This window comes from Oryctolagus cuniculus, chromosome 10 (genome assembly GCF_051225735.1).
Source record: "Oryctolagus cuniculus isolate XC-2025 breed Fujian yellow rabbit chromosome 10, ASM5122573v1, whole genome shotgun sequence".
Classification (NCBI taxonomy): domain Eukaryota; kingdom Metazoa; phylum Chordata; class Mammalia; order Lagomorpha; family Leporidae; genus Oryctolagus; species Oryctolagus cuniculus.
Window position 1 is genome coordinate 40,790,339 of NC_142876.1, and position 25,528 is coordinate 40,815,866.

Sequence of the window (25,528 nt, forward strand, 5' to 3'; positions counted from 1 at the left end):
AGTACCTTATTTTGCTATGAATATATTACTATATGTATACTAACCATCTACACTTTTTCTTCATTTTCTTACCCTTTTTCTTTTTCTTTTTATTTTTTTTGACAGGCAGAGTTAGAGAGAGAGAGAGAGAGAGAAAGGTCTTCCTTCCATTGGTTCACCCCCCAAATGGCTGTTATGGCTTGGTTGCTGCGGCCGGTGTGCTGCACCGATCGGAAGCAAGGAGCTAGGTGCTTCCTCCTGGTCTCCCATGCGGGTGCAGGGCCCAAGCACTTGGGCCATCCTCTACTGCCTTCCTGGGCCACAGCAGAGAGCTGGACTGGAAGAGGAGCAACCGGGACAGAATCCAGTGCCCCAACTGAGACTAGAACCTAGGATGCCGGTGCTGCAGGCGGAGGATTAGCCTAGTGAGTGGTGGTGCTGGCCTTCTTACCCTTTTTCCATCTAACATAAGACACACTAAGCTGTCTTCTCATGTCAGCATTTTAGTTAAGGGGCTATCATGGAGAAGAGTGAACATCACCTAAGGACTTTGCATCCTCTTCTGGGGAAAGGATTAATGCATTTTCACTTGTATGCAGAATGGTTGTTATCATGGTTGGTAGAAGTATGTCTTTTATCTTCTTTATTTAGAGGTTAAATATGTTTTATGAAGAAGCATATGGGTGCTAATGTGACAAAGGATGGGGTGTGATGTTATTTTTATCTGTCAACTTGGCTAGCCTGAAGTCCCCAGTTAACTGATCAAATATTAATATAGGTGTTGCATGAAATGATTTTGCAGATGCAATTAAGCCCATACAGTCCTAGGTAATATAGATGGGGCTGATTCAATTTCTTTTAGAGCCTTAAAAGCACAGCTTTCCTGAGAAAGAAGAAACCCAAGCGTGGATGGCCACTTCCACCTGTTCCAGCCCCAGCCTGTCCTTCCTGATGGCCTGCCTTACAGATTTCAGACTTGCCTAACCAACACTAACAACTGTGTAAGCCAATTCCTGCAGTACCCCTGATAATTTATATTTCCTGCTGATTCTGTCTCTGATCAATTCTAATACAATATTCCACCATGTCACATGATATAACAAAGGAAGACTCTATCAAAAAAACCCAGTGCTCAGATTCAGTGTTGAAGGATTGAGGCTTGTGCACGCTGAGCACTAAAGAGAAAATGCCAAACAGCAAAAGCAAAGCAGAGATCAATCCGCTTCACCATAGGAAAAATGTGAAAAACAAATCAGTTGGGTTCAGTTTCAGATTTCCTCTATATAGGGTTATTAAAAATTAGTACTGTTTCATGTAATAGTGAGTTGTTCCAAGACAGGCATCCAACTACAGCAAACCACTACAGGCCAATCAAGACTACAACCATATTCTCAGACACTTTATGACCAAAATGTGTGCTTGGAAACTGTCATTATTCCTTCTCTTCTTATCTTCAGATAAACCTTCAGCTCTCCTGTCTACCCAGGAAGTTCTTACGCACGAATGCTTCCATAAATAAAAGAATACACTTACTTATTAAATTTTTGTATATGTTCATCCTGTGTGTTCAGTTGTCCTTAATCCAGAAATCAATCTCCAGACAGTTAGAAAATCAAACTGAAGCTACTGCTAATTAAAAATCTTTAATACCATCTAAAAATTTTATATTCCTTCAGAGGGAATTTTGGACTTCTGACAACAAGAATGAGTAAATTGACTTAATAATCACTGCGCTTAACCTTGCTGCCTTGACTCATTTATAGGAACATTAAAGTCTCATATGCTGATGTGAGATTTTTGGTAAACTTCCATTTTTCTGTAACCCTTATTTCCTCCTCCTATGCAAAATACCCAATGTATAAATATTTCAGTTGTGGAAATCACAGAAATATCTTGATCTGCATGTATCTGCTCAATTAGATCATAATATCCAGAAATAGTCCTTTGGATTCTAGCAGAGATTTGACATGAATAAATATCAGTGTAGGCTTCAGACTAATCTCCATCTATTGGGCCTTGCAAAAATCAAGGCTAAAAAAAATGACATATTTGTAACCGGTTGATACCTCTACATTTACTATTTCCATCTACTGCCACTCCACGTGGTGACAAGAATCCCGGGTGCTTCAGACTGGAGCAAGATGGACAGTTATTGTCTTAACAGGTATCAAATTACTCTCATTCCAAATAAACTTGGGAATGAGGTTATCAAAGCAAGCAGACTCAAGTGGAAATGAAGCTTTTAATTCCCTAATACCCCCAATATTTCGGCCAGGAACAAAATTACTTTCAAAAAGACTTGTGAACATATACTATAGCAAAGGTTAAGAACTACGACTATTCTATTTGTGTGCAGCAGATAGAGTGTAAATGTTTTCATGATTTATTATCTAGTTCTTTGTATTTAACCAGAGCTAGCAGCAATATTTTTTAGGAAATTTTCTAATTTCCTTAGATGATGTTCTCCATCCCCTAATCCCATACATATGGCACTCTGATCTTGGGAAAAGGCTGTGCAGTAAGATAATCTAGCATCCTGAAAACAGCTGAATTACCATTATAGAAAATATTTATATCACAAATTATTTACACACCAAAATGAAAAATCTGATGGAGAATTATTTAGAGCCAAGAACATGTAGATATTCCACCTGCAGAAGTTAATTCTTTTTTTTTTTAAGATTTATTTATTTATTTGAAAGGCAGAGTTACAGAGAGGCAGGGAGAGAGAGAGAAAGAGAGAGAGAGAGAGAGAGATCTTCCATTTGCTGGTTCACTCCCCAAATGGTCACAGTGGCTGGAGCTGAGGCAATCTGAAGCCAGGAGTCAGGAACTTCTTTTGGGTCTCCCACGTGGGTGCAGGGGCCCAAACACTTGGGCCACCTTCCACTGTTTCCTAGGCCAGGGCAGAGAGCTGGATAGGAAATGGAGCAGCTGGAAATTTGAACTGGCACCCATGTGGGATGCCAGCACTGCAGGTGGTGGCTTTACCCCCTAGGCCATAGCACCACCCCCCAGAAGCTAATTCTAAGAATGTGTTATACTTCATATATAAGGGGGCCAAAGGTTTTCTTTTCTTTTTAAGTGCCTTCAATATGCAAAGTAGCAAATCATGTAAAAATAGTTTGGGAGAACCCCAAGTAGCCTGACATTTCTAATCTATCAGCTAGCATTTTAAAACCAGTGTTTGTGGGGGCTAGCACTGTGGCATAGTAGGTGAAGCCTCCGCCTGCAGCGCTGGCAGAGAGACCCAGAAATAGATAGAAAAAGCTCCCATCCACTGGTTCACTGCTCAAATGTTTGCAACAGCTGGCGCTGGGTCAGGAGTCAGAAAGTCAACCAAAGTCTCCTACTTTGGTTAACAAGGACCCAATTACTTGAACCACCATCTGCTGCCTCCCAGTGTACGCATTATCAGGAAACTCGAACTGGAAGTGGAGTTAGGATTTGAACCCCAGCACTCTGATATAAGACGCAGGTATCCCAAGGGATGTCTTAACCAGTAGGTCAGACATACGTCCTCCTAACTATGTAATAATCATAAACTGTAAGAAATAGAAGAAACTCTTGGGAAAAATCCAGTTTAACTCTCATTTATAAGCAAGAAAATCAAGGTACATAGCATTATCTTAAAAAAAAAAAAGATTTATTTATTTGAAAGGCAGAGTGACAAAAAGAAAACCTGAGAGAAAATTTCCATCCATTGGTTCACTCCCCAAATACCTGCAATAGTCAAGGCTAGGTATGGACAAAGCCAGGAGCTAGCACTCCATCTGGGTCTTCCATACGGGTGGCAGGAACCCAAATATCTGGGCCATCATCGGCTGCCTCCCAGGCACATTACCAGGAGCTGGACTGGAAGTGCAGCAAAGGCAGGACTCAAATCCTGTACTTTGATATGGAATGCGGTGTCCTAAAAGTATGTGGCCTACCCTGCTGCACCACAGTGGGGCCCTGAATAGCAGCTTTACAGCTTCATGGTCCTTACTGAGAACACCAAAATCTGGCTCTCCACCTTGTTCCAATGGTCTTTAAAATAAAATCAGTCATGGCCGGTGCTGCGGCTCACTAGGCTAATCCTCCGCCTGCGGCGCCGGCACACCAGGTTCTAGTCCCGGTCAGGGTGCTGGATTCTGTCCCAGTTGCCCCTCTTCCAGGCCAGCTCTCCGCTGTGGCCTGGGAGTGCAGTGGAGGATGGCCCAAGTGCTTGGGCCCTGCACCCCATGGGAGACCAGGAGAAGCACCTGGCTCCTGACTTCAGATAAGCGCAGTGCGCCGGCCACAGCGCGCCCGCCTCGGCGGCCATTGGAGGGTGAACCAACGGTAAAGGAAGACCTTTCTCTCTGTCTCTGTCTCTCTCTCTCTCTCTCACTGTCCATTCTGCCTGTCAAAAAACAAAACAAAACAACAACAACAAAAAACCAGTCATTTCATCACAAAATCAGTTCTTCCTTTTTTTTTTTTTTGTTTTTTGTTTTTTTCCCCTCTCTTAACCACAAGGCTCCCAAACCCTAGGCCTAATACTTCAAACATTTTAAGAATGTAACCTAATTTACTAATTTAATCTTCAGTTTCATTTCCTTTCTTTTCTGGTCGAGTTAAAACATGCCTCCTGCTGTTCTCCTAGCACACTGTGATTTCCTTCCTTTCCTCAGACTCTCTCTGCCTTTTCCTTTAGCTAGAAAACACACACACACACACCCACACACACCCACACACCTGCGTGGCAAGGGGGCACAGGGATATCTGTCCCTGGCCTATCAAAATTCTATCCTACCTTTTAGGACTTAAACTCAAATACTAGGTCTTCGAGATATCTTTTCTTTGTGTTTGACAGCCTGTATGCTCTGTGTGACAAACATCTGCAGACTTCCCTGACTCTGCCGTAAATAGAATTTGAAGGCAGCACTGAGTAAGGTTGGTTTTTTAAAATAATATTTATTTTGCTGAATTGCTCAGCATCATACAAAAGTAAAAGAGTGGTCAGACTTTTAGGCTTCCACAGAATTATAAAGCTGCTAATTTATGAGTTATCTTTGCATAGTCAAAAAGAAATCTAGAAGACAGAACAGAGGACCTATAAACAATTGGGGTTGCTTGTGGTTTTTAAGCCATTACCATCTTTCATGTGATAATTATCTCCCAATGGTTTGGCTCAGCTGTGCCCTAGGATCTGCTTGGATTTGTCATTAGGCCTCACATATTATTTATTTTCACTCTATACCATTTATGCAGGAAGACAGCAATGTAAGCTCCCTTGCCTGTGATTCTTCCCACAGATAATAGAAAATAAATTGCAATTAGATTTTGGTAATTGTATATAATTAACTCAAAATGAGCTGTTAATTATAAAAAATATGTTTTTCACTTTCTCATTATCTCATTTATTTTAGTTCCAAATTCTTAATGCCTCACTTGAGTAAGTTTAATATTTTAAAACACAGAGTATTTTTTAATGCCAAGATAATTTAAGTTTTCAAATACACAAAATTTAGCTTAAAATTAAATTTTATCTAGGGAGTTCTACTGTTAAAATCAAAGAGCCTGTAAGGTAGAAAAAGGGTCATCTCATAACCGTTCCTGATGCTGTGTTCTAAAGCCAGCAGGCACTTCTGTCTGAGTGATTTTACAAAGGCTGCTCGGGGCAGCAGAGTGCGCTCCCCAGAGTGTTCTACCTCCGCCTGCATGAGAGGAAACAACTTCATCTCCATAACCAACCAAATCAAGGAGACATCGAATGCACTGTCTTTATCTCTCTTTATCTCACATTCTACTGAAAAACTGAAGGGCTACAGAGTAATTCTTGTCTTTCCAATGATTGTCAGACTTTGCAAACAGCTCTTACAGTTTCCTCAAACTCTTCCAATGCAAAGTAACAGTATGAAAAGTCACCTTATCAGAGGCGTGTTGGGACACAGTTTTTTGGAAGCAGTGTATTTTTATTTTTCTCTATTGAAATTTAGGGCATACATACCCAGATGCCTCAAAACCTTACGGCACTGCTCATGTCTTTGACTAGATCAGTAGTTTCCAAAGCATTTACTATACCTACCTTACCAGCAGTAATGACAACTTTCATAAATTGCAAGTGGGAGTATTCTTTAAATTTTCTTCTGGGAAAGAAAATTAGCATGCTCTATTACAACTGTAAGTGATATCAAAGTATCCTTCTGTAAAAATAATCTCTGACCTAGCAATTTCATTTTCAGGAATTTATCCTGAAGAAAATGAAGTACCAGAACACAAGAATGTATGTGCAGTTACTTATTGTAACATTGTGCGCAGTGGTAAAGGACATGCAACTACTTGAAAGTTCAACAGGGGCCAGCGCCGTGGCTCGCTTGGTTAATCCTCTGCCTGTGGTGCCGGCATCCCATATGGACGCCGGGTTCTAGTCCCAGTTGCTCCTCTTCCAGTCCAGCTCTCTGCTGTGGCCCGGGAGGGCAGTGGAGGATGGGCCAAGTACTTGAGCCCTGCACCCCATGGGAGACCAGGAGGAAGCACCTGGCTCCTGGCTTTGGATCGGCGCAGCGCCGGCTGTAGCAGCCATTTGGGGAGTAAACCAACGGAAGGAAGACCTTTCTCTCTCTCTCTCTCTCTCTCTCTCTCTGCCTCCCTCACTGTCTATAACTCTATCTGTCAAATAAAAAAAAAGAAAGTTCAACAATAGAAGAGGTTCAGATAAGCTACAGGAAAGTGCAAACCATTGGTTATTATGCATTTACACAATGAAATAGTAATTATATTAGTTTTCTATTGCTGCTACAACAAGGTAAACTTAGTGTCTTAAACAGCGCATATTTACTACTCTGCAGTGCTGTGGATCCGAGGTCTGACACTGGTCTCACTGGGCTAACATCCAGCTGTCACAGGGCTGCGTTCCTTTCTTGAGATCCAAGGAAGAACCTTTTCCTTGCGCACTCAGGTCCCCAGCAGGTTTCAGTTGCTTGCAGCTGGAAGAGAGGCTGCCATTTCCTTGCTGGCTGAGGAGTATTCCTCGCTTTCCAGAAGCTACTTGCACTCCTTAGCTCGTGACCTCCTTCCACTATCTTTAAAACCAGCCAGCAGGTTGAGTTTCTCACACTTGTAATCTCTCTTCCTCCCTCCCTCTTATCTCTGACCCAGTGAGAAAGGTTCTACACTTTTAAGGACTTGTGTGATTAGACTGGGCCCACTCAGATAATCCAGGATAATCTCCTAATATTGACACCTGTTTCTTTGATTGTTATCACAAAATCCCTTTGCCATATAAGGCAGCACTTTTTTAGAGGGTCCAGGGATTAGAGTATAGACATATTTGGGGGATAATTTTTCTGGTAACTATATAGCTTTGTAGCTTGATTTTTAAAAACCCACTAAGTACTATTAAGTGAAAAAAATAATATGGTCAGTTTGATCTCCACTATATACTGTTGTATATATTTGTGAGCATAAGAAAATGTCTAGAAGGAGCCACATGAGGGTGCTAACACTAATTCAACTAGTTCAAATAAACTAATTCAAACTAATTCAACTAATTAAAATAAAACAAGATAGGGAATGGAGTAGGGAATGAAAGACAACTAATATTTTCTTGATATGTCTTTGGATGTTTTAATTTTTACAAATACTTTAAACATTTTTTGAAGTTTAAATTAAAAGCATTTTAAGATGGATTATGAAACAAAGTGTATAATACAAACACATAATTATAACACATAATTATAAACAAGATCTGGAAATTATATATTATGTATATATTATATATATTATAGATTATGTATATATTTTATTTTACTTATTTGGCTTATCAGCATTTTATATTTTTTTATCATCAGAGAGCAAGAAAGAATAATATATTGAGATTTGATTACTGGTTATTGCCCTTTTTATACTCCTGAGGAACAGTGATCTTTCTACTTACTACTTGTTGAATTCTTTATTTAGTGTAGGATTAAACTTGTGATTATAAAGTAAATTGAAAGTATGTCATTACAAAAATTAAAACAAAAATAAGAAAGGAAGGAGAAAAGAGAGTGGGATGGAGGGAGAGGGGGTGGGAAGTATCATTATGTTCTGAAAACTGTATATGTGAAACAAATGAACTCTGTTCGCTTTATATACATAAATAAAATTTAAGAAAGAAAATATATATAAATATGAATAGTATTAAAATTAAGAATATTTTAACTTAAGAAAAAGTATAATAAAAAGTTCTCATGTTAACCATGAAAGAAATACAATGCCCTAATAATAAAAAATATGGACACATCTAGTCAGGCAATGAATATTCTACAAAGGGCTAATAAACATATCTGAAAATGTTCATCCTTATTGAATACTGAGTAATTGCAAATTAAAAGATTCTTTTTTTTTTTTTTTTTTTTTTTTTTTTGACAGGCAGAGTGGACAGTGAGAGAGAGAGACAGAGAGAAAGGTCTTCCTTTGCCATTGGTTCACCCTCCAATGGCCGCCGCGGCCGCCGCGCTGCGGCCGGCGCACCGCGCTGATCCGATGGCAGGAGCCAGGAGCCAGGTGCTTTTCCTGGTCTCCCATGGGGTGCAGGGCCCAAGCACCTGGGCCATCCTCCACTGCACTCCCTGGCCACAGCAGAGGGCTGGCCTGGAAGAGGGGCAACCGGGACAGAATCCGGCGCCCCGACCGGGACTAGAACCCGGTGTGCCGGCGCCGCTAGGCGGAGGATTAGCCTAGTGAGCCGCGGCGCCGGCCCTAAAAGATTCTTTTTACCACTAACTTGCCAAATATTTTTTTAATTTTCAAATACACAATGAAGAGAAAATTTACATATATTTAGATTTAAATATTAATTTGGGAGGTCCCCTTAAAGTCCCCCACATTAAAGGCTTGTTAAGATAAGACTATGGACACATTTTGTTTTATGGCTAAGTCATGGGCATGGTCCCCAGGGTGACGCCAATGGGAGGCTGTGAAATCTTCAAGGGGCAGTGCTTAGAGTGAGTGAGGTCTTTACATTATTGTGGGTGTGTCCTCAGAAGGTAATTCTCATGTGATCATGTGGGTTCTTACAAGAGAGTTATTAATGGGAGAGGGCTCCAAGATGGTGGAATAGGGAGGGAACTCACTGATAGTCCAGGAAAAGATAGTTTAATAAAAGTGGAGATACTGTAGTCTCAGGGAAGAGTTAGGGGAAAAAAACTGCAGAGGAAACTCTTCCAGAATTAGAGGGACATGGTGGCCCTACGTGGAGGGCACGGGCGCCCACAGCTCGGGACCCCAGCCGCCGAATCTTTGCACCAGTGCTAGAAAGGGAGGTGAGGCGACCACAGTATCCCAAGACACTGGCGGAAAAGCGGCAAGAAGAGCCTAGAGGGAACGAGGCTTGAAGCCCCATGGGGGAAATTACACCAGCCTAACTAGAGGAGAGAAAAAAAATAAAAGGGACCAGTATGGACACGATTCTCTCTCTCCATTCACCTTACAAAGGTGAGCAAGACAATAGAGAAGGTGCCATTTTGGACATATGTAACAGCTGCACCAGCTTGGGGCTGCGCCTGCCCTCAACCAAGTAGAAAAACCTGACTCTGGTGGGGAGAAATATCAGGAGTCTAAGACCTAGTGAATGTGTGGAGCATATGAACTGGGACTGTGAAAAAAAAAATGAGGGTGTGTGGGAGAACTCACGGTGTGGCTGAGACATGAGTAGTCTTGGTGGGAGACGCCACAAATTCAGGCGGCCTTGACTACCCATTGAGAGACATTGCAGGGGATTCTGAGCTTACACTGAGGACTGCACAGATCCTTTGTGTGGTCCTTGGGACAGAGCAGACAAATGTTATACTCACTGGGGCTAGCGCTCAGGCACTGATTGCCAGTGAGGAGAAGAACTCAGCTGAGTGGAATTAAATCCCTTCTGAATAAAAAAACAGAGAGAGAGAAAGAGAAAAGATTTACCACACCAAACCTGGGTGTGTCACCTTTGGCACACCCTTAACCCTGAAGAACTGAACAGAGCTCTCTGGCCACATCCTCCACAAGCCTCTAGAGATTCACCAAAAGCAGACAGTCCATTTAATCTAGAGTCATAGTATAACGAGAAAAGACACCACCACCACCACAACAAAAAGAAACCAAAGAATATCTCCACAATACAAACAACAAACACAGAAACTGAGGAAACAAGAACAAGGAAGACATCATGATGCTCCCAAATGAACATGAAACTCCAATACAAGATTATGAAGATGGTGACAGAAGAAATGCAAGATATGGATTTCAAAAAATTTATGATAAGAACATTTAGAAGTTATCAAAAACAAATGCATGAACTACAGAATCCATACAGGATAGGACAGAAAATCTCTCTTGTGAAAATGAAATCTTAAGGAGGAATCAAAATGAAATGAAGAATTTAGTAGAAAATGAAATTGAGATATTGAAGAGAAACCAAAATGAAATGAAGAATTCAATAGAACAAATGAAAAACACATTTGAGGATTGGGAGCCAAGATGGTGGAATAGTGAGGGCGCGTACTGATAGTCCAGGAAAAGATAGTTTAATAAAAGTGGAGTTACTGTAGCCTCAGGAAAATATTGCAGAGGAAACTCTTCCAGATCTAGTGGATGTGACATGGAGGAGCTACGGGGAGAGCAAGGTCGCCCACTGTGTGGAAGCCGAGCTGCGGGAGCCGAGCCGCAGAGTCTGTGCGCCAGCGCTGGAAGGGGAGGTGAGATAAAAACCTCAGTAACCCGAGACACTGGCGGGGAAAGGCAGAAAGAGCCTACAGGGAATGAGGCCTGAAGCCACACTGGGGAAAGTTCACCAGGCTGACTGGAGGAGAGAAAAAAATGAATAAATAAGGGGAACTGGCACGGACATTAGCCTCTCCACTCACCTTACAAAGCCGAGCAAGACAAAGAGCAGGCGCCGTATTGAATACACGTAAAGCGGCACCCGCAATTAGCCAAGCAGAAAAACCTGATTCTGGTGGGGAGAAATAACAGGAGGTTAAGACCTAGTGAAAGTGTGGAGCTAAAGAACTGAGACTGTGAAAATCTGAGGGGGGCGGGCGAAAGAACTCACCAAGTACACAACCTCGGTAACCTGGGCAACCTGGTGAGAGACTGCGGAGAAATTTGAGACCATACTGAGTGCTGCATAAACTCTTCGTGTGGTCCCAGGGGTAAGCAGACGAATACCCACAGGGGCCAGATTTCATACATCAACTACGCTCAATTCCACTCAGCTGTATGGAATTACTCGCAACGGAGTCAAAAAAAAAAAAAAAAAAAAAGGAGAGCGAGCGAGCAAGAGAACAATCTGGGTGATTCACCTTTGACACACCTTTAACCCTGAAGAACCAAACAGAGCTCTCTGGCCACACCCATCACAGCCTCTAAGGATCCATCAAAAGCAGACAGGCCACTTAATCTAGAGTCACAGTATAATGAGAAAAAACACCACACCGAAGAAACCAAAGAATATCTCCAATATGCCAAACAACAAACGCAGAAACTGAGGCAACAAGAACAAGGAAGACACTATGACGACCCAAATGAAATAGACACCCCAATTCAAGATTATGAAGATGATGAGATAGAAGAAATGCAAGAAGCAGATCTCAAAAAATTGATAAGAACATTAAGAAGCTCTCAAAAACAAATTCTTGAACTACAGAAATCCTTAATGGACAAGATAGAAAATCTCTCTCATGAAAATGAAATATTAAGGAGGAATCAAAATGAAATGAAACAACTAGTAGAACATGAAACTGTGATAGTGACGAGAAATCATAATGAAATGAAGAATTCAATAGATCAAATGACAAATACAATAGAGAGCCTTAAAAACAGAATGGGTGCAGCAGAAGAGAGAATATCGGACTTAGAAGACAGAGCACAGGAAAACATACAGTCAAACCAAAGAAAAGAAGAGGAAATTAGAAATCTAAAAAATATTGTTGGGAATCTACAGGATACTATTAAAAAACCCAACATTCGGGTTCTAGGAGTTCCTGAAGGCATGGAAAGGGAGAAAGGATTAGATGGCCCTTTTAGTGAGATACTAGCAGGAAACATACTCGGGTTGGAGAAGGACAGAGACATCCTAGTACAGGAAGCTCATAGAACCCCTAATAAACATGACCAAAAGAGATCCTCACCACGACACGTTGTAATTAAACTCACCACAGTGAAACATAAAGAAAAGATTTTAAAATGTACAAAAGAGAAATGTCAGATTACTTTCAGAGGATCTCCAATTAGACTCACAGCTGACTTCTCATCAGAAACCCTACAGGCTAGGAGGGAATGGTGAGATATAGCCCAGGTACTAAGAGAGAAAAAATGCCAGCCCAGAATATTATATCCTGCAAAGCTCTCATTTGTGAATGAAGATGAAATAAAGACCTTTCACAGAAAACAGAATTTGAAAGAATTTATCGCCACTCGTCCAGCCCTGCAAAAGATGCTTAAACATGTGTTACACACAGAAACACGGTCTTCAATATGAAAGAAGGTAAAGGAAGGAAACCTCACAGCAAAAGATCACAGGAAGTTCAAAACATATATTAGAAATTATCCTTGGCAAATGGCAGGGCAAAGTTACTACTTATCAATAGTTACATTGAACGTTAATGGCCTGAACTGTCCAGTTAAAAGACACCAATTGCCTGATTGGGTTAAGGAACAAAACCCATCTATTTGCTGCTTACAAGAAACACATCTTTCCAATAAAGATGCATACAGACTGAAAGTGAAAGGCTGGAAAAAGATATACCATGCCAACAGAAATGAAAAAAGAGCAGGCATAGCCATCTTAATATCGGGCAACATAAACTTTAACACAAACTGTTAGGAGAGGCTGGCGCCGTGGCTCACTAGGCTAATCCTCCACCTTGCGGTGCCAGCACACCGGGTTCTAGTCCCGGTCGGTGTGCTGGATTCTGTCCCGGCTGCCCCTCTTCCAGGCCAGCTTTCTGCTGTGGCCAGGGAGTGCAATGGAGGATGGCCCAAGTGCTTGGGCTCTGCACCCATGGGAGACCAGGATAAGTACCTGGCTCCTGCCATCGGATCAGCACAGTGCGCCTGCTACAGCACGCCGGCCGCGGCAGCCATTGGAGGGTGAACCAACGGCAAAGGAAGACCTTTCTCTCTGTCTCTCTCTCTCTCACTGTCCACTCTGCCTGTCAAAAAAAATAAATAAATAAAATAAAATAAAAAAAAAATAAAAAATAAAAAATAAAAAAAACTGTTAGGAGAGAAAAAGAGGGGCACTATATAATGATTGAGGGAACAATTCAACAGGAAGATATAACGATTATCAATGTATATGCACCTAATTACAGGGCACCGGTTTCTTTAAAAGATTTGTTAAGGGATTTAAAGGGAGACTTAGACCCCAATACAATACTACTGGGGGATTTCAATACTCCCCTCTCAGAAATAGACAGATCAACAGGACAGAAGATCAACAAGGAGACAGTAGATTAAATGACACTATAGCCCAAATGGATCTAACAGATATCTACAGAACTTTTCATCCTACACATAAAGCATTTACATTCTGCTGAACAGGAGATGGAACCTTCTCTAGGATTGACCACCTACTAGGCCATAAAGCAAGTCTCAGCAAATTCAAAAGAATCAGAGTCATACGATGCAGCGTCTCAGACCATAAAGGAATGAAATTGGAAATTAGCAACTCAGGAATCCCTAGAGCATATGCAAACACATGGAGATTGAACAACATGCTCCTGAATGAACAATGGGCCATAGAAGAAATCAAAACAGAAATCAAAAGTTTCTGGAAGTAAATGAGGATAACAGCACAACATACCAAAACTCATGGGAAACAGCAAAAGCAGTGTTAAGAGGAAAGTTTATATCAATAGTTGCCTACATCAAGAAATTGGAAAGGCACCAAATAGATGAGCTTTCAATTCATCTCAAGGATCTAGAAAATCTGCAGCAAACCAGACCCAAATCTAGTAGGAGAAGAGAAATAATTAAAATCAGAGAAGAAATCAACAGGATCGAATTCAAAAAAAAATTACAAAAAATCAGCCAAACGAGGAGCTGGTTTTTTGAAAAAATAAACAAAATTGACACCCCATTGGCCCAACTAACTAAAAAAAGAAGAGAAAAGACCCAAATCAATAAAATCTGAGATGAAAAAGGAAATGTAACAACAGACACCACAGAAATAAAAAGAATCATCAGAAATTACTACAAGGACTTGTATGCCAGCAAACAGGGAAACCTATCAGAAATGGATAGATTCCTGGACACATGCAACCTACCTAAATTGAACCAGGAAGACATCGAAAACTTAAACAGACCCATAACTGAGACAGAAATTGAAACAGTAATAAAGGCCCTCCCAACAAAGAAAAGCCCAGGAACAGATGGATTCACTGCTGAATTCTACCAGATATTTAAAGAAGAACTAACTCCAATTCTTCTCAAACTATTCAGAACAATCAAAAAAGAGGGAATCCTCCCAAATTCTTTCTATGAAGCCAGCATCACCTTAATTCCTAAGCCGGAAAAAGATGCAGCATTGAAAGAGAATTACAGACCAATATCCCTGATGAACATAGATGCAAAAATCCTCCATAAAATTCTGGCCAATAGAATACAACAACACATCAGAAAAATCATCCACCCAGACCAAGTGGGATTTATCCCTGGTATGCAGGGATGGTTCAGTGTTCACAAAACAATCAATGTGATGCACCACATTAACAGACTGCAGAAGAAAAACCATATGATTATCTCAATAGACGCAGAGAAAGCATTTGATAAAATACAACACCCTTTCATGATGAAAACTCTAAGCAAACTGGGGATGGAAGGAACATTCCTCAATACCATCAAAGCAATTTATGAAAAACCCATGACCAACATCCTATTGAATGGGGAAAAGTTGGAAGCATTTCCACTGAGATCAGGTACCAGACTGGGATGCCCACTCTCACCACTGCTATTCAATATAGTTCTGGAAGTTTTAGCCAGAGCTATTAGGCAAGAAAAAGAAATTAAAGGGATACAAATTGGGAAGGAGGAACTCAAACTATCCCTCTTTGCAGATGATATGATTCTTTATTTAGGGGACCCAAAGAACTCTACTAAGAGACTATTGGAACTCATAGACGAGTTTGGCAAAGTAGCAGTGTATAAAATCAATGCACAAAAATCAACAGCCTTTGTATACACAGGCAATGCCACGGCTGAGGAAGAACTTCTAAGATCAATCCCATTCACAATAGCTACAAAAACAATCAAATACCTTGGAATCAACTTAACCAAGGACAACAAAGATCTCTACAACGAAAATTACAAAACCTTAAAGAAAGAAATAGAAGAGGATACCAAGAAATGGAAAAATCTTCCATGCTCATGGGTTGGAAGAATCAATATCATCAAAATGTCCATTCTCCCAAAAGAAATTTATACATTCAATGCAATACCAATCAAGATACTGAAGACCTTCTTCTCAGATCTGGAAAAAATGATGCTGAAATTCATAGGGAGAAACAGGAGACCTCGAATAGCTAAAGCAATCTTGTACAACAAAAACAAAGCTGGAGGCATCACAATACCAGATTTCAGGACATACTACAGGGCAGTTGTTATCAAAACAGCATGGTACTGGTACAGAAACAGATGGATAGACCAATGGAACAGAATAGAAACACCAGAGATCAACCCAAACATCTACAGCCAACTTATATTTGATCAAGGATCCAAAACTAATCCCTGGAGTAAGGACAGTCTATTCAATAAATGGTGCTGGGAAAATTGGATTTCCACGTGTAGAATCCTGAAGCAAAACCCCTACCTTTCACCTTACACAAAAATTCACTCAACATGGATTAAAGACTTAAATCTACGACCCAAGAGCATCAAATTATTAGAGAACATTGGAGAAACCCTGCAAGATATAGGAACTGGCAAAGACTTCTTGGAAAACACCCCAGAAGCACAGACATTCAAAGCCAAAATTAACATTTGGGATTGCATCAAATTGAGAAGTTTCTGTACTTCAAAAGATACAGTCAGGAGAGTGAAGAGGCAACGGACAGAATGGGAAAAAATATTTGCAAAGTATGCAACAGATAAAGGGTTGGTAACCAGAATATACAAAGAAATCAAGAAACTCCACAACATGAAAACAAACAACCCACTTAAGAGATGGGCCAAGGACCTCAATAGACATTTTTTAAAAGAGGAAATCCAAATGGCCAACAGGCACATGAAAAAATGTTCAAGATCACTAGCAATCAGGGAAATGCAAATCAAAACCACAATGAGGTTTCACCTCACCCCAGTTAGAATGGCTCACATTCAGAAATCTACCAACAATAGATGCTGGAGAGGATGTGGGGAAAAAGGGACACTAACCCACTGTTGGTGGGAATGCAAATTGGTTAGGCCACTATGGAAGTCAGTCTGGAGATTCCTCAGAAACCTGAATAGAACCCTACCATACAACCCAGCCATACCACTCCTTGGAATTTACCCAAAGGAAATTAAATTGAAACACAAAAGCTGTCTGCACCTTAAAGTTTATTGCAGCTCAATTCACAATAGCTAAGACCTGGAACCAACCCAAATGCCCATCAACAGTAGACTGGATAAAGAAATTATGGGACATGTACTCTATAGAATACTATACAGCAGTCAAAAACAATGAAACAAGATGGAGCAATCTGGAAAACATCATGCTGAGTGAAATAAGCCAGTCCCAAAGGGACAAATATCATATGTTCTCCGTGATCAGCGACAACTAACTGAGCACCAAAGGGGAAACCTGTTGAAGTGAAATGGACCCTAGGTGAAACAGTGACCTGATCAGCTCTTGTCCTGACTGTTGATGTACAATGTAATACTTTATCCCTTTTAGTATTTTTTTTCGTTCTAGTACTATTGGTTGAATTCTGTAATTAACACACAATTATTCTTAGGTGTTTAAATTTTAACTGAAAAGTGATCCCTGTTAGGAATTTGGAAACCATTATGCTGAGTGAAATAAGCCAGCCCCAAAGGGACAAACATCATATGTTCTCCCATATCTGTGACAAGTAACCGAGCACCAAAAGGAAATCTGTTAAAGTGAAATGAACACTATGAGAAACGGTGACTTGATCAGCCCTTGCCCTGACTGTTGATGAACAACTTAATACGTTATCCCTCTTAGTATTTTTCTTGTTTGTTCTATTTAATATTTTTGGTTGAATACTGTAATCAATACACAGTTATTCTTAAGTGTTGAAACTTAACTGAAAAGTGATCTCTGTCAAATATAAGAGTGGGAATAAGAGAGGGAAGAGATGTGCAATTTGGGACATGCTCAAGCTGACTTGCCCCAAATGGTAGAGTTAGAAACATACCAGAGGATTCCAATTCAATGCTATCAAGGTGGCATGTACCAATGCCATCTCACTATTCCAAGTGATCAATTTCTGTTCACAATTGATCATAATGATAGGACTAAGATCCAAGGGGATCACATAAACAAGACTAGTGTCTGCAAATACTGAGAGAATAAAAAAGGGAGAGAATGATCCAACATGGGAAATAGGATGCTCAGCAGCCTCATAGAATGGCATATGTCCTAAACAGCACTCTGGCCTCAGAATCAGCCCTTAAGGCATTAGGATCCGGCTGAAAAGCCCATGAGAGTATTTCAGGCATGGAAAGTCAAGACACTCTGGCAAAAAAAAAAAAAAAATGACCTAAATGAAAGATCTCTGCAAGTGAGATCCCAGTGGAAAGAATAGGTCATCAAAGAAGGAGGTACCTTTCTCTGAAGGGAGGAGAGAACTTCCATTCTGACTAAGACTTTGTCTAAATATGATCAGAGTTGGTGAACTCAGAAGGCTTCCATAGCCTTGGCATCTCATGACAAGAGCCTAGGGTGATTACTGATGCCATAAACAAGAGTGTCAACTTGTTAAGTCAACAACAAGTGTCACTCAGCACTTACTCCTCATGTAGGATCTCTATCCTTAATGTGCTGTACATTGAGATTTAATTCTATAACTAGTACTCAAACAGTATTTTTTATTTTGTGTTTCTATGTGGGTGCAAACTGTTGAAATCTTTACTTAATATATGCTAAATTGATCTTCTGTATATAAAGAGAATTGAAAATGAATCTTGATGTGAATGGAAGGGGAGAGGGAACGGGAAAGGGAGGGTTGCGAGTGGGAGGGAAGGTATGGGGGGGAAGCCATTGTATTCCATAAGCTGTACTTTGGAAATTTATATTCATTAAATAAAAGTTAAAAAAAAACATTTGAGAGCCTTAAAAACAGAATCAGTGAGGCAGAAGAGAGAATATCAGACTTAGAAGACAGAGCACAGGGAAGTATACAGTCAAACCAAAGAAAAGAAGAGGAAATTAGAAATCTAAAAAAATTCTCGGGAATCTAAAGGACACTATTTAAAAAAAACCAACATTTGGGTTCTAGGAGTTCCTGAAGGCATGCAGAGAGAGAAAGGATTAGATGGCCTTTTTTAGTGAGATACTAGTAGGAAACTTCCTCGGGTTGGAGAAGGAAAGAGACATCCAAGTATAGGAATCACATAGAATCCCCAATAAACATGACCAAAAGAGATCCTCACCACGACACATTGTAATTAAACTCACCGCAGTGAAACATAAAGAAAAGATTTTAAAATGTACAAAAGAGAAATGTCAGATTACTTTCAGAGGATCTCCAATTAGACTCACAGCTGACTTCTCATCAGAAACCCTACAGGCTAGGAGGGAATGGTGAGATATAGCCCAGGTACTAAGAGAGAAAAACTGCCAGCCCAGAATATTATATCCTGCAAAGCTCTCATTTGTGAATGAAGGTGAAATAAAGACCTTTCATAACAAACAGAAATTGAAAGTATTTGTCACCATTCGTGTAGCCCTGCAAAAGATGCTTAAAGATTTGTTACACCCAAAAACCCAGAAACACAGCCATCAATATGAAAGAAGGTAAAGGAAGGAAACCTCACGGCAAAAGATCACAGGAAGTTCAATGCATACATTAGAAATATCTTTGCGGCTGGCACCATGGCTCAATAGGCTAATCCTCCGCCTTGCGGCACCGGCACACCAGGTTCTAGTCCCGATCGGGGCGCCGGATTCTGTCCCGGTTGCCCCTCTTCCAGGCCAGCTCTCTGCTGTGGCCAGGGAGTGCAGTGGAGGATGGCTCAAGCGCTTGGGCCCTGTACCCCATGGGAGACCAGGAGAAGCACCTGGCTCTTGCCTTTGGATCAGTGCGGTGCACCGGCCGCAGCGAGCCGGCCGTGGCGGCCATTGGAGGGTGAACCAACTGCAATGGAAGACCTTTCTCTCCTCTCTCATTGTTCACTCTGCCTGTCAAAAAATAAAAAAATAAAAAAAAAAAGAAGTGTCTTTGGGAAAATGGCAGGGCAATGTCACTACTTATCGATAGTCACTTTGAATGTGAATGGCCTCAACTCTCCAATTAAAAGATGCAGACTGGCTGAAGGGATTAAAAAACAAAACCCATCTATTTGCTGCTTTCAAGAAACACATCTTTCCAACAAAGATGCATGCAGAATAAAAGTGAAAGGTTGGAAAAAGATATTCCATGCCAACAGAAACCAAAAAAGAGCTGGCATAGCCATCTTAATATCAGACAAAAGAAACTTTAACACAAAAACTCTTAAGAGAGATAAAGAGGGGTACTATATAATGATTAGGAGATCAATTCAACAGGAAGATGTAACTATTATAAACATATATGCACCTAATTACAGGGCACCAGTTTCTTTAAAAGATATGTTAAGGAACTTAAAGGGAGACTTAGACTCATATACAATAGTATTGGGGGACTTCAATACTGCACTTTCAGCAATAGACAGATCAACCAGACAGAAGATCAACAAGGAAACAGCAGATTTAATTGACACTATTGCCCAAATGGACCTAACAGATATCTACAGAACTTTTCATCCTACACTTAAAGAATGCACATTCTTCTCAGCAGTACATGGAACCTACTCTAGGATTGACCACATGCTAGGCCATAAAGCAAGCCTCAGCAAATTCAAAACAACTGAAATGCCATGCAGCTTCTCAGACCACAGAGGAATGAAGCTTGAAATTAGCAACTGAGTAATCCCTAGAGCGTATGCAAACACATGGAGACTGAACAACATGCTCCTGAATGAACAATGGGCCATAGAAGAAATCAAAACAGAAATCAAAAGTTTCTGGAAGTAAATGAGGATAACAGCACAACATACCAAAACTCATGGGAAACAGCAAAAGCAGTGTTAAGAGGAAAGTTTATAGCAACAGGTGCCTACATCAAGAAATTGGAAAGGCACCAAACAAATGAGCTATCAATGCATCTGAAGGATCTAGAAAAACTGCAGAAAACCAGACCCAAATCTAGTAGGAGAAGAGAAATAATTAAAATTAGGGAAGAAATCAACAAAATTGAATCTAAAAAAAAAAAACATTACAAAAGATAAGCAAACGAAGAGCTGGATTTTTGAAAAAATAAACAAAATTGACACCCCATTGGCCCAACTAACTAAAAAAAGAAAAGACCCAAATCAATAAAATCAGAGATGAAAAAGGGAATGTAACAATAGACACCACAGAAATAAAAAGAGTCATCAGAAATTACTACACAGAGTTGTGTGCCAGCAAACAGGGAAACCTATCAGAAATCGATAGATTCCTGGAATATACAACCTACCTAAATAGAACCATGAAGACATGGAAAACCTAAATAGACCCATAACCAAGTCAGAAATTGAATCAGTAATAAAGGCCCTCCCAACAAAGAAAAGCCCAGGGTTATTAATAAAGCAGCAGCTATCTCTGCTTCCTGGCTGGCCATGAGACCCTTCCTCTGCATGCACTGCACCATGGCCTGCCACTTCCCTGATCAGAGGCAAAACCAATGAGGTCATCTGAACTTGGACTTCACTGTGAGACAGGTAAATCTCTTTTCTTTATAAAGTACACAGTGTCAAGTATTTCAATATAGCAACAAAAATAGACTAATACAGATAATATCATGTAGCATTTTCTTTCTGTGCTAAATAGGGTATTTTTGAACATCATAAGGAATAATTTATTATGTAAAATTTAAATTTGTTAATTATCAAGTACATGGTTCATCTGTGCAAAACATTAATGGCCTCCTTATAAATATTTTGAGGTAGAAATGTTGAGTGGACAGAAGGAAGGCGATCAATTGCATGTATTTAGGTATGTTACTAGAGACAGGTAGAGGTGGAGAGGGAGGACAAGGGAGAAGAAAGGGAGGGAGGCAGATGAGGGAGGGCAGGAAACACAGGGTAAAGAAGAAAAGAAAATAGTTATCTGTGGGAGTTAAAGTGGCATCATTCACAGCAAAAAATCAGTACTTAGTGACTATGTAAGTCTTCTATTCAGAAATAAGGATACAAGTATACACTAGATGGAACAGATAAAAGTGGAAACATCTTAAACAGTCAGAACTGCTTGTTGGAGTAGAGATGTCAGTAAGATGGTGAAATAGGATTTTCAATTGCTCATATGCCCTGCGGAAATATCTATTTGAACAACTATATAGGTACAAAAATACCTTCACAAGAGCAAAGGGACAACAAGGTCAGAGATTACAGCAAAGCTGTAGCACAGAAATACAAGATACATTGAAGAAGATAAGAAGGACAGTTTTATATTAAAGGCAAAACCCTTTCCCAACTCTAGGCTGCACAGTATAGACAGAGGTGCCCTCCCTGTGAGGGAAGAGGAGGGAAGTGAACACTGGACTTCACCTCAGATCCCAGTACTGGGCTTGTTCCAGTAAAACCAGTGCCATGCTGGTACACATGGCACGCAGCTTCTTGGCCTTTCCCAGTGCCAGTGGGATCTAGACTCCAGGCCTGCTTGGTATATTTGGTTTCCAGGTGCACATCACTGGAAGGTTGACCTCAGTGGCCCTGAGCTTTGGGCGGGCCCCATTGTCAGGCTGTCTCTGGTACTGGGATGATCCCAGGAGCCCTAGGCTTGGTGCTGCCCCAGTACCGGGACAGCGCCCCCAGAATCAGGCTCCAGACCTCACCACATTCCCAGGCTTCATGCCTGTCCCAGAATCAAGCCAGACCTGGAAGCCCTAGTCATCAGGCCAGCATCTGTGGGCCCATTCTTCAGGACAGCCTCTGTGAATACACTCCCCACGTGTTTATGGTCTCCTCTATGGCCCTAGGTTCCAGGTTTGTGCAAGTATGGTCTACACAGCCTTAGGTGGCAGGCCTGCCCAGTGACAAGCTGGTCCTTATTGCCCTACCCTCCAGACTGGCCACTGTGGCCACATCCTCCAGAAGATTCAGGGGTTATACCCATTTCAGCAGAGCCCAGAACTAAGATGGCTCCCATGAACCAAAGACCCAGGACCCAGGTTAGCTATTGTGGACCTAGCCTAAAGGTCAGAAAAAGCACACAACTCATCCTTAGGCTAGCACTTACGAACCTAAGCTCTGGGCCTATCCCTATGGTCCCATACCTTAAGTCAGTCCCATGGCTCTAGGCCCCAGGCCAATTCCCATGATCCTAGGCTCCAGATCAGTACTCACAGATCAAGCTTCCTGCTTGCCTCAGTACTAAGCTGGCCCTAGACAGGGTTAAGGGTTAAGGCCCACACCAGTGCCAGGTCAGTCCTTGCAGACTGATGCTCCTGGATCACCCCTATATAGACCAAGGCTCCAGGCCAGTAGACGCAAACAGCTTAAGTAGTCATTTTTACTACCACTTACGGCAGGGAGATAGAATGAAGAGCTTGAGTTCAGTCAAGTTAACTGCTTGCTATCAAAAGAAAGCCCACATTGCTTACAGGAAATATCTGAATTCCAGAGTCATTCACAAGAACCATGATATAATTGAAAATGACAGGAATATACAACCAATACTCAAGAGAAAAGTTAATCAACAGAGGTGAAAGCCAATGTGACCCAAGTGTTAGGATGAACAAACCCTTTAAAGAAATTTTTTATAACTATACTCAAGAACATGAAGATCCAACTGCACATTCCAGAATTGAAAAATACCATACGGAAACTTAAAATCACTATGGATTTTAATAGATTATAAATAACAGAAGAGCTGATGAAAATAAGGGTGGATCAACAGAAATGATCTAATATGAAGAATGAAGAGAAAAACATTATTTTAAAAGTGTTAACTGTCAAGGATCTATAGGCCAATATCTGCAGGTTTAATATAAGAAGACTTCAGAAAGTTCATGGGAAAATGGAATTAAAAGAGAAGCTTAATTTAGTCTGTACAAATTTTGAAATCCATGTACAGTTTTTTTTCTCTGAATTTTTGTTTTAATAATAAGCATTTTCCATGAACTTTTTTTAAGGACCTCTTCAAATATGTGAACCTGGAGTCCTTAAAGAAGAAAATAAAGAAAAAAGTTTCCAAAAGAATAGTGGCCCCAAATTCCTCAAATTCCAAAAAAGAGAATTCTTAAACATTGCTTTGGAGATGTAAATTGATTTAACTTTTTTTTTTTTAAGTTTTTTTTTTTTTTTTTAATTTTTTTGACAGGCAGAGTGGACAGTGAGAGAGAGAGACAGAGAGAAAGGTCTTCCTTTGCCGTTGGTTCACCCTCCAATGGCCGCCGCGGCCGGCGTGCTGCGGCCGGCGCACCGCACCGATCCGATGGCAGGAGCCAGGAGCCAGGTGCTTTTCCTGGTCTCCCATGGGGTGCAGGGCCCAAGCACCTGGGCCATCCTCCACTGCACTCCTGGGCCACAGCAGAGGGCTGGCCTGGAAGAGGGGCAACCGGGACAGAATCCGGCGCCCCGACTGGGACTAGAACCCGGTGTGCCGGCGCCGCTAGGCGGAGGATTAGCCTAGTGAGCTGCGGCACCGGCCCTGATTTAACTTTTATAGAAAATAATTTTGTAATGTGATTCCAGAATCTTAAAAAAAAAAGTCATATGTACTTTGAACTAGTAATTTCACTTATAAGAATCTACATCAAAGACATAAAGTAAAACCTTTTCAGACATGTTCTTCAAGGCATAATTTATAATAGCAAAACTCTTTATTATCCAGTAATAGGCTAATAGATAAATATTTAGGCATATGAGCTCTATTTAGTAGAGCATTAAGCCTTGCATATAATGTAAATTAAGAATGTTATCTCAGAAAATGAGCTATTAAGTTGAAAAAATATTTAGGCATAGTTACCTAAATATTGCATAGTGAGAAGACTGAATGCTTTTCATTTTCTTTTTTATCCTTTTCTGTATTTTTAAAAATTCTATAATGAGAATGTATTTATTCATATGGTTAGAAAACTATACAAGTATCTACCAATACAGACCTCTAAATTTATGTCACGCACACCCCAGATACCTATGTCTTTAATATTCTTGCCTTCACTTAACCCTCAGTTTTACCTTGGTCCAGAGTCATTCCCAGTCATATTCAGATTGAGCTCTCGGGGTTTAGTAAGCTCTTTGTCAGCAACCTGTGTTCTTGACTTAAATACAGCTTGAGTTCTTAACCTAAAAAAACAAATTTAGAGAATTTTTAAACTTCTAGAGCCTGATAAACTAAATAGTAATACTTTGAAGACCATGTTCTTCCAGCTTGATCTGCAGGAATTTTTTTTAAAATTCAAACTCAATCTGGAGGCCAGAACTGTGGCGCAGCAGGTTAAGCCTCCACCTGCAGTGCCAGCATCCCATCTTGGCTGCTCCACTTCTGATCCAGCTCCCTGCTAATGTGCCTGGGAAAGCAGTGGGAGATGGCCCAGGGGCTTGGGCCCCTGTACCCACATGGGAGACCTGGATTAAGTTCCTGGCTCCCGGCTTCGGCCTGGCCCAACCCAGGTTGCTGTGGCCACTTGGGGAGTGAACCAGCAGATGGAAGATCTCTCTCTCTCTATTTCTCCCTGCTTCCCGTAATTATCAAAATAAATCTTTTACAACCCCCCTCAATCTGTCAAAAATAAATGGGTGATTCCAAATACTCATTGCAAGTAAGTTTATTTGCATCATGAGAATAAAAATGAGAATTTTTTAAAACTCTAATGATCACCAACTCTGTCTAACATATATAGGAGGCATCTTCTTCTCATACTGATATATCAAAAAGCTGGGGCTACAGCTCACTGACCAACATATTCCCCCAAAGAACTGGAACGTGTTCTATACATCAATGTTAACTTAGCACCATAATCACACATGTACTGAAGGAAGGCTGTTTAAGAAATTAGCACAAGGATCTTCTTCTGTAGGAAATACATGACACTACCCATTCTTTCAGAGTGTGTGTGTGTGTGTGTGTGTGAGTACATTTAACCAATGTTCTCTCCTTATCTGTAAAAGTATGTTCTCAAGCCATTAACATCATTATTTTCATTGTTATCAAAAGATATCCTTATAATTGCAACTAACTATGCTCAGTGATACACAAAGGATGTAGATTAGCTACCCTCAGGAACTTACAGTTTAAGACCAATATTTGGAAGTGACACACTGATAGGTAGGTAAATGTCAACGTAAAATGTTACAATCAGGCAATTAAATGTCAATGCAAAATGTT

The 25,528-nt window shown here is 40.7% G+C and overlaps 1 protein-coding gene across 11 annotated transcripts in view; it reads right to left on the reverse strand.

Annotated features, from left to right (window-relative positions):
- The window catches only part of KIAA1328 (KIAA1328 ortholog), a 336,489-nt gene that overhangs the window by 97,061 nt on the left and 213,900 nt on the right, over nt 1-25,528 (reverse strand). For 10 of the 11 annotated variants that reach the window (XM_002713504.6, XM_089305780.1, XM_089305779.1 and 7 more), the window contains one exon: nt 24,379-24,486. The exons of the other annotated variant lie outside the window; for it this stretch is intronic. In XM_002713504.6, the coding sequence (XP_002713550.6) occupies nt 24,379-24,486 (108 nt within the window). The remainder of the gene's footprint in view (nt 1-24,378; nt 24,487-25,528) is intronic. 11 annotated transcript variants of the gene reach the window in all.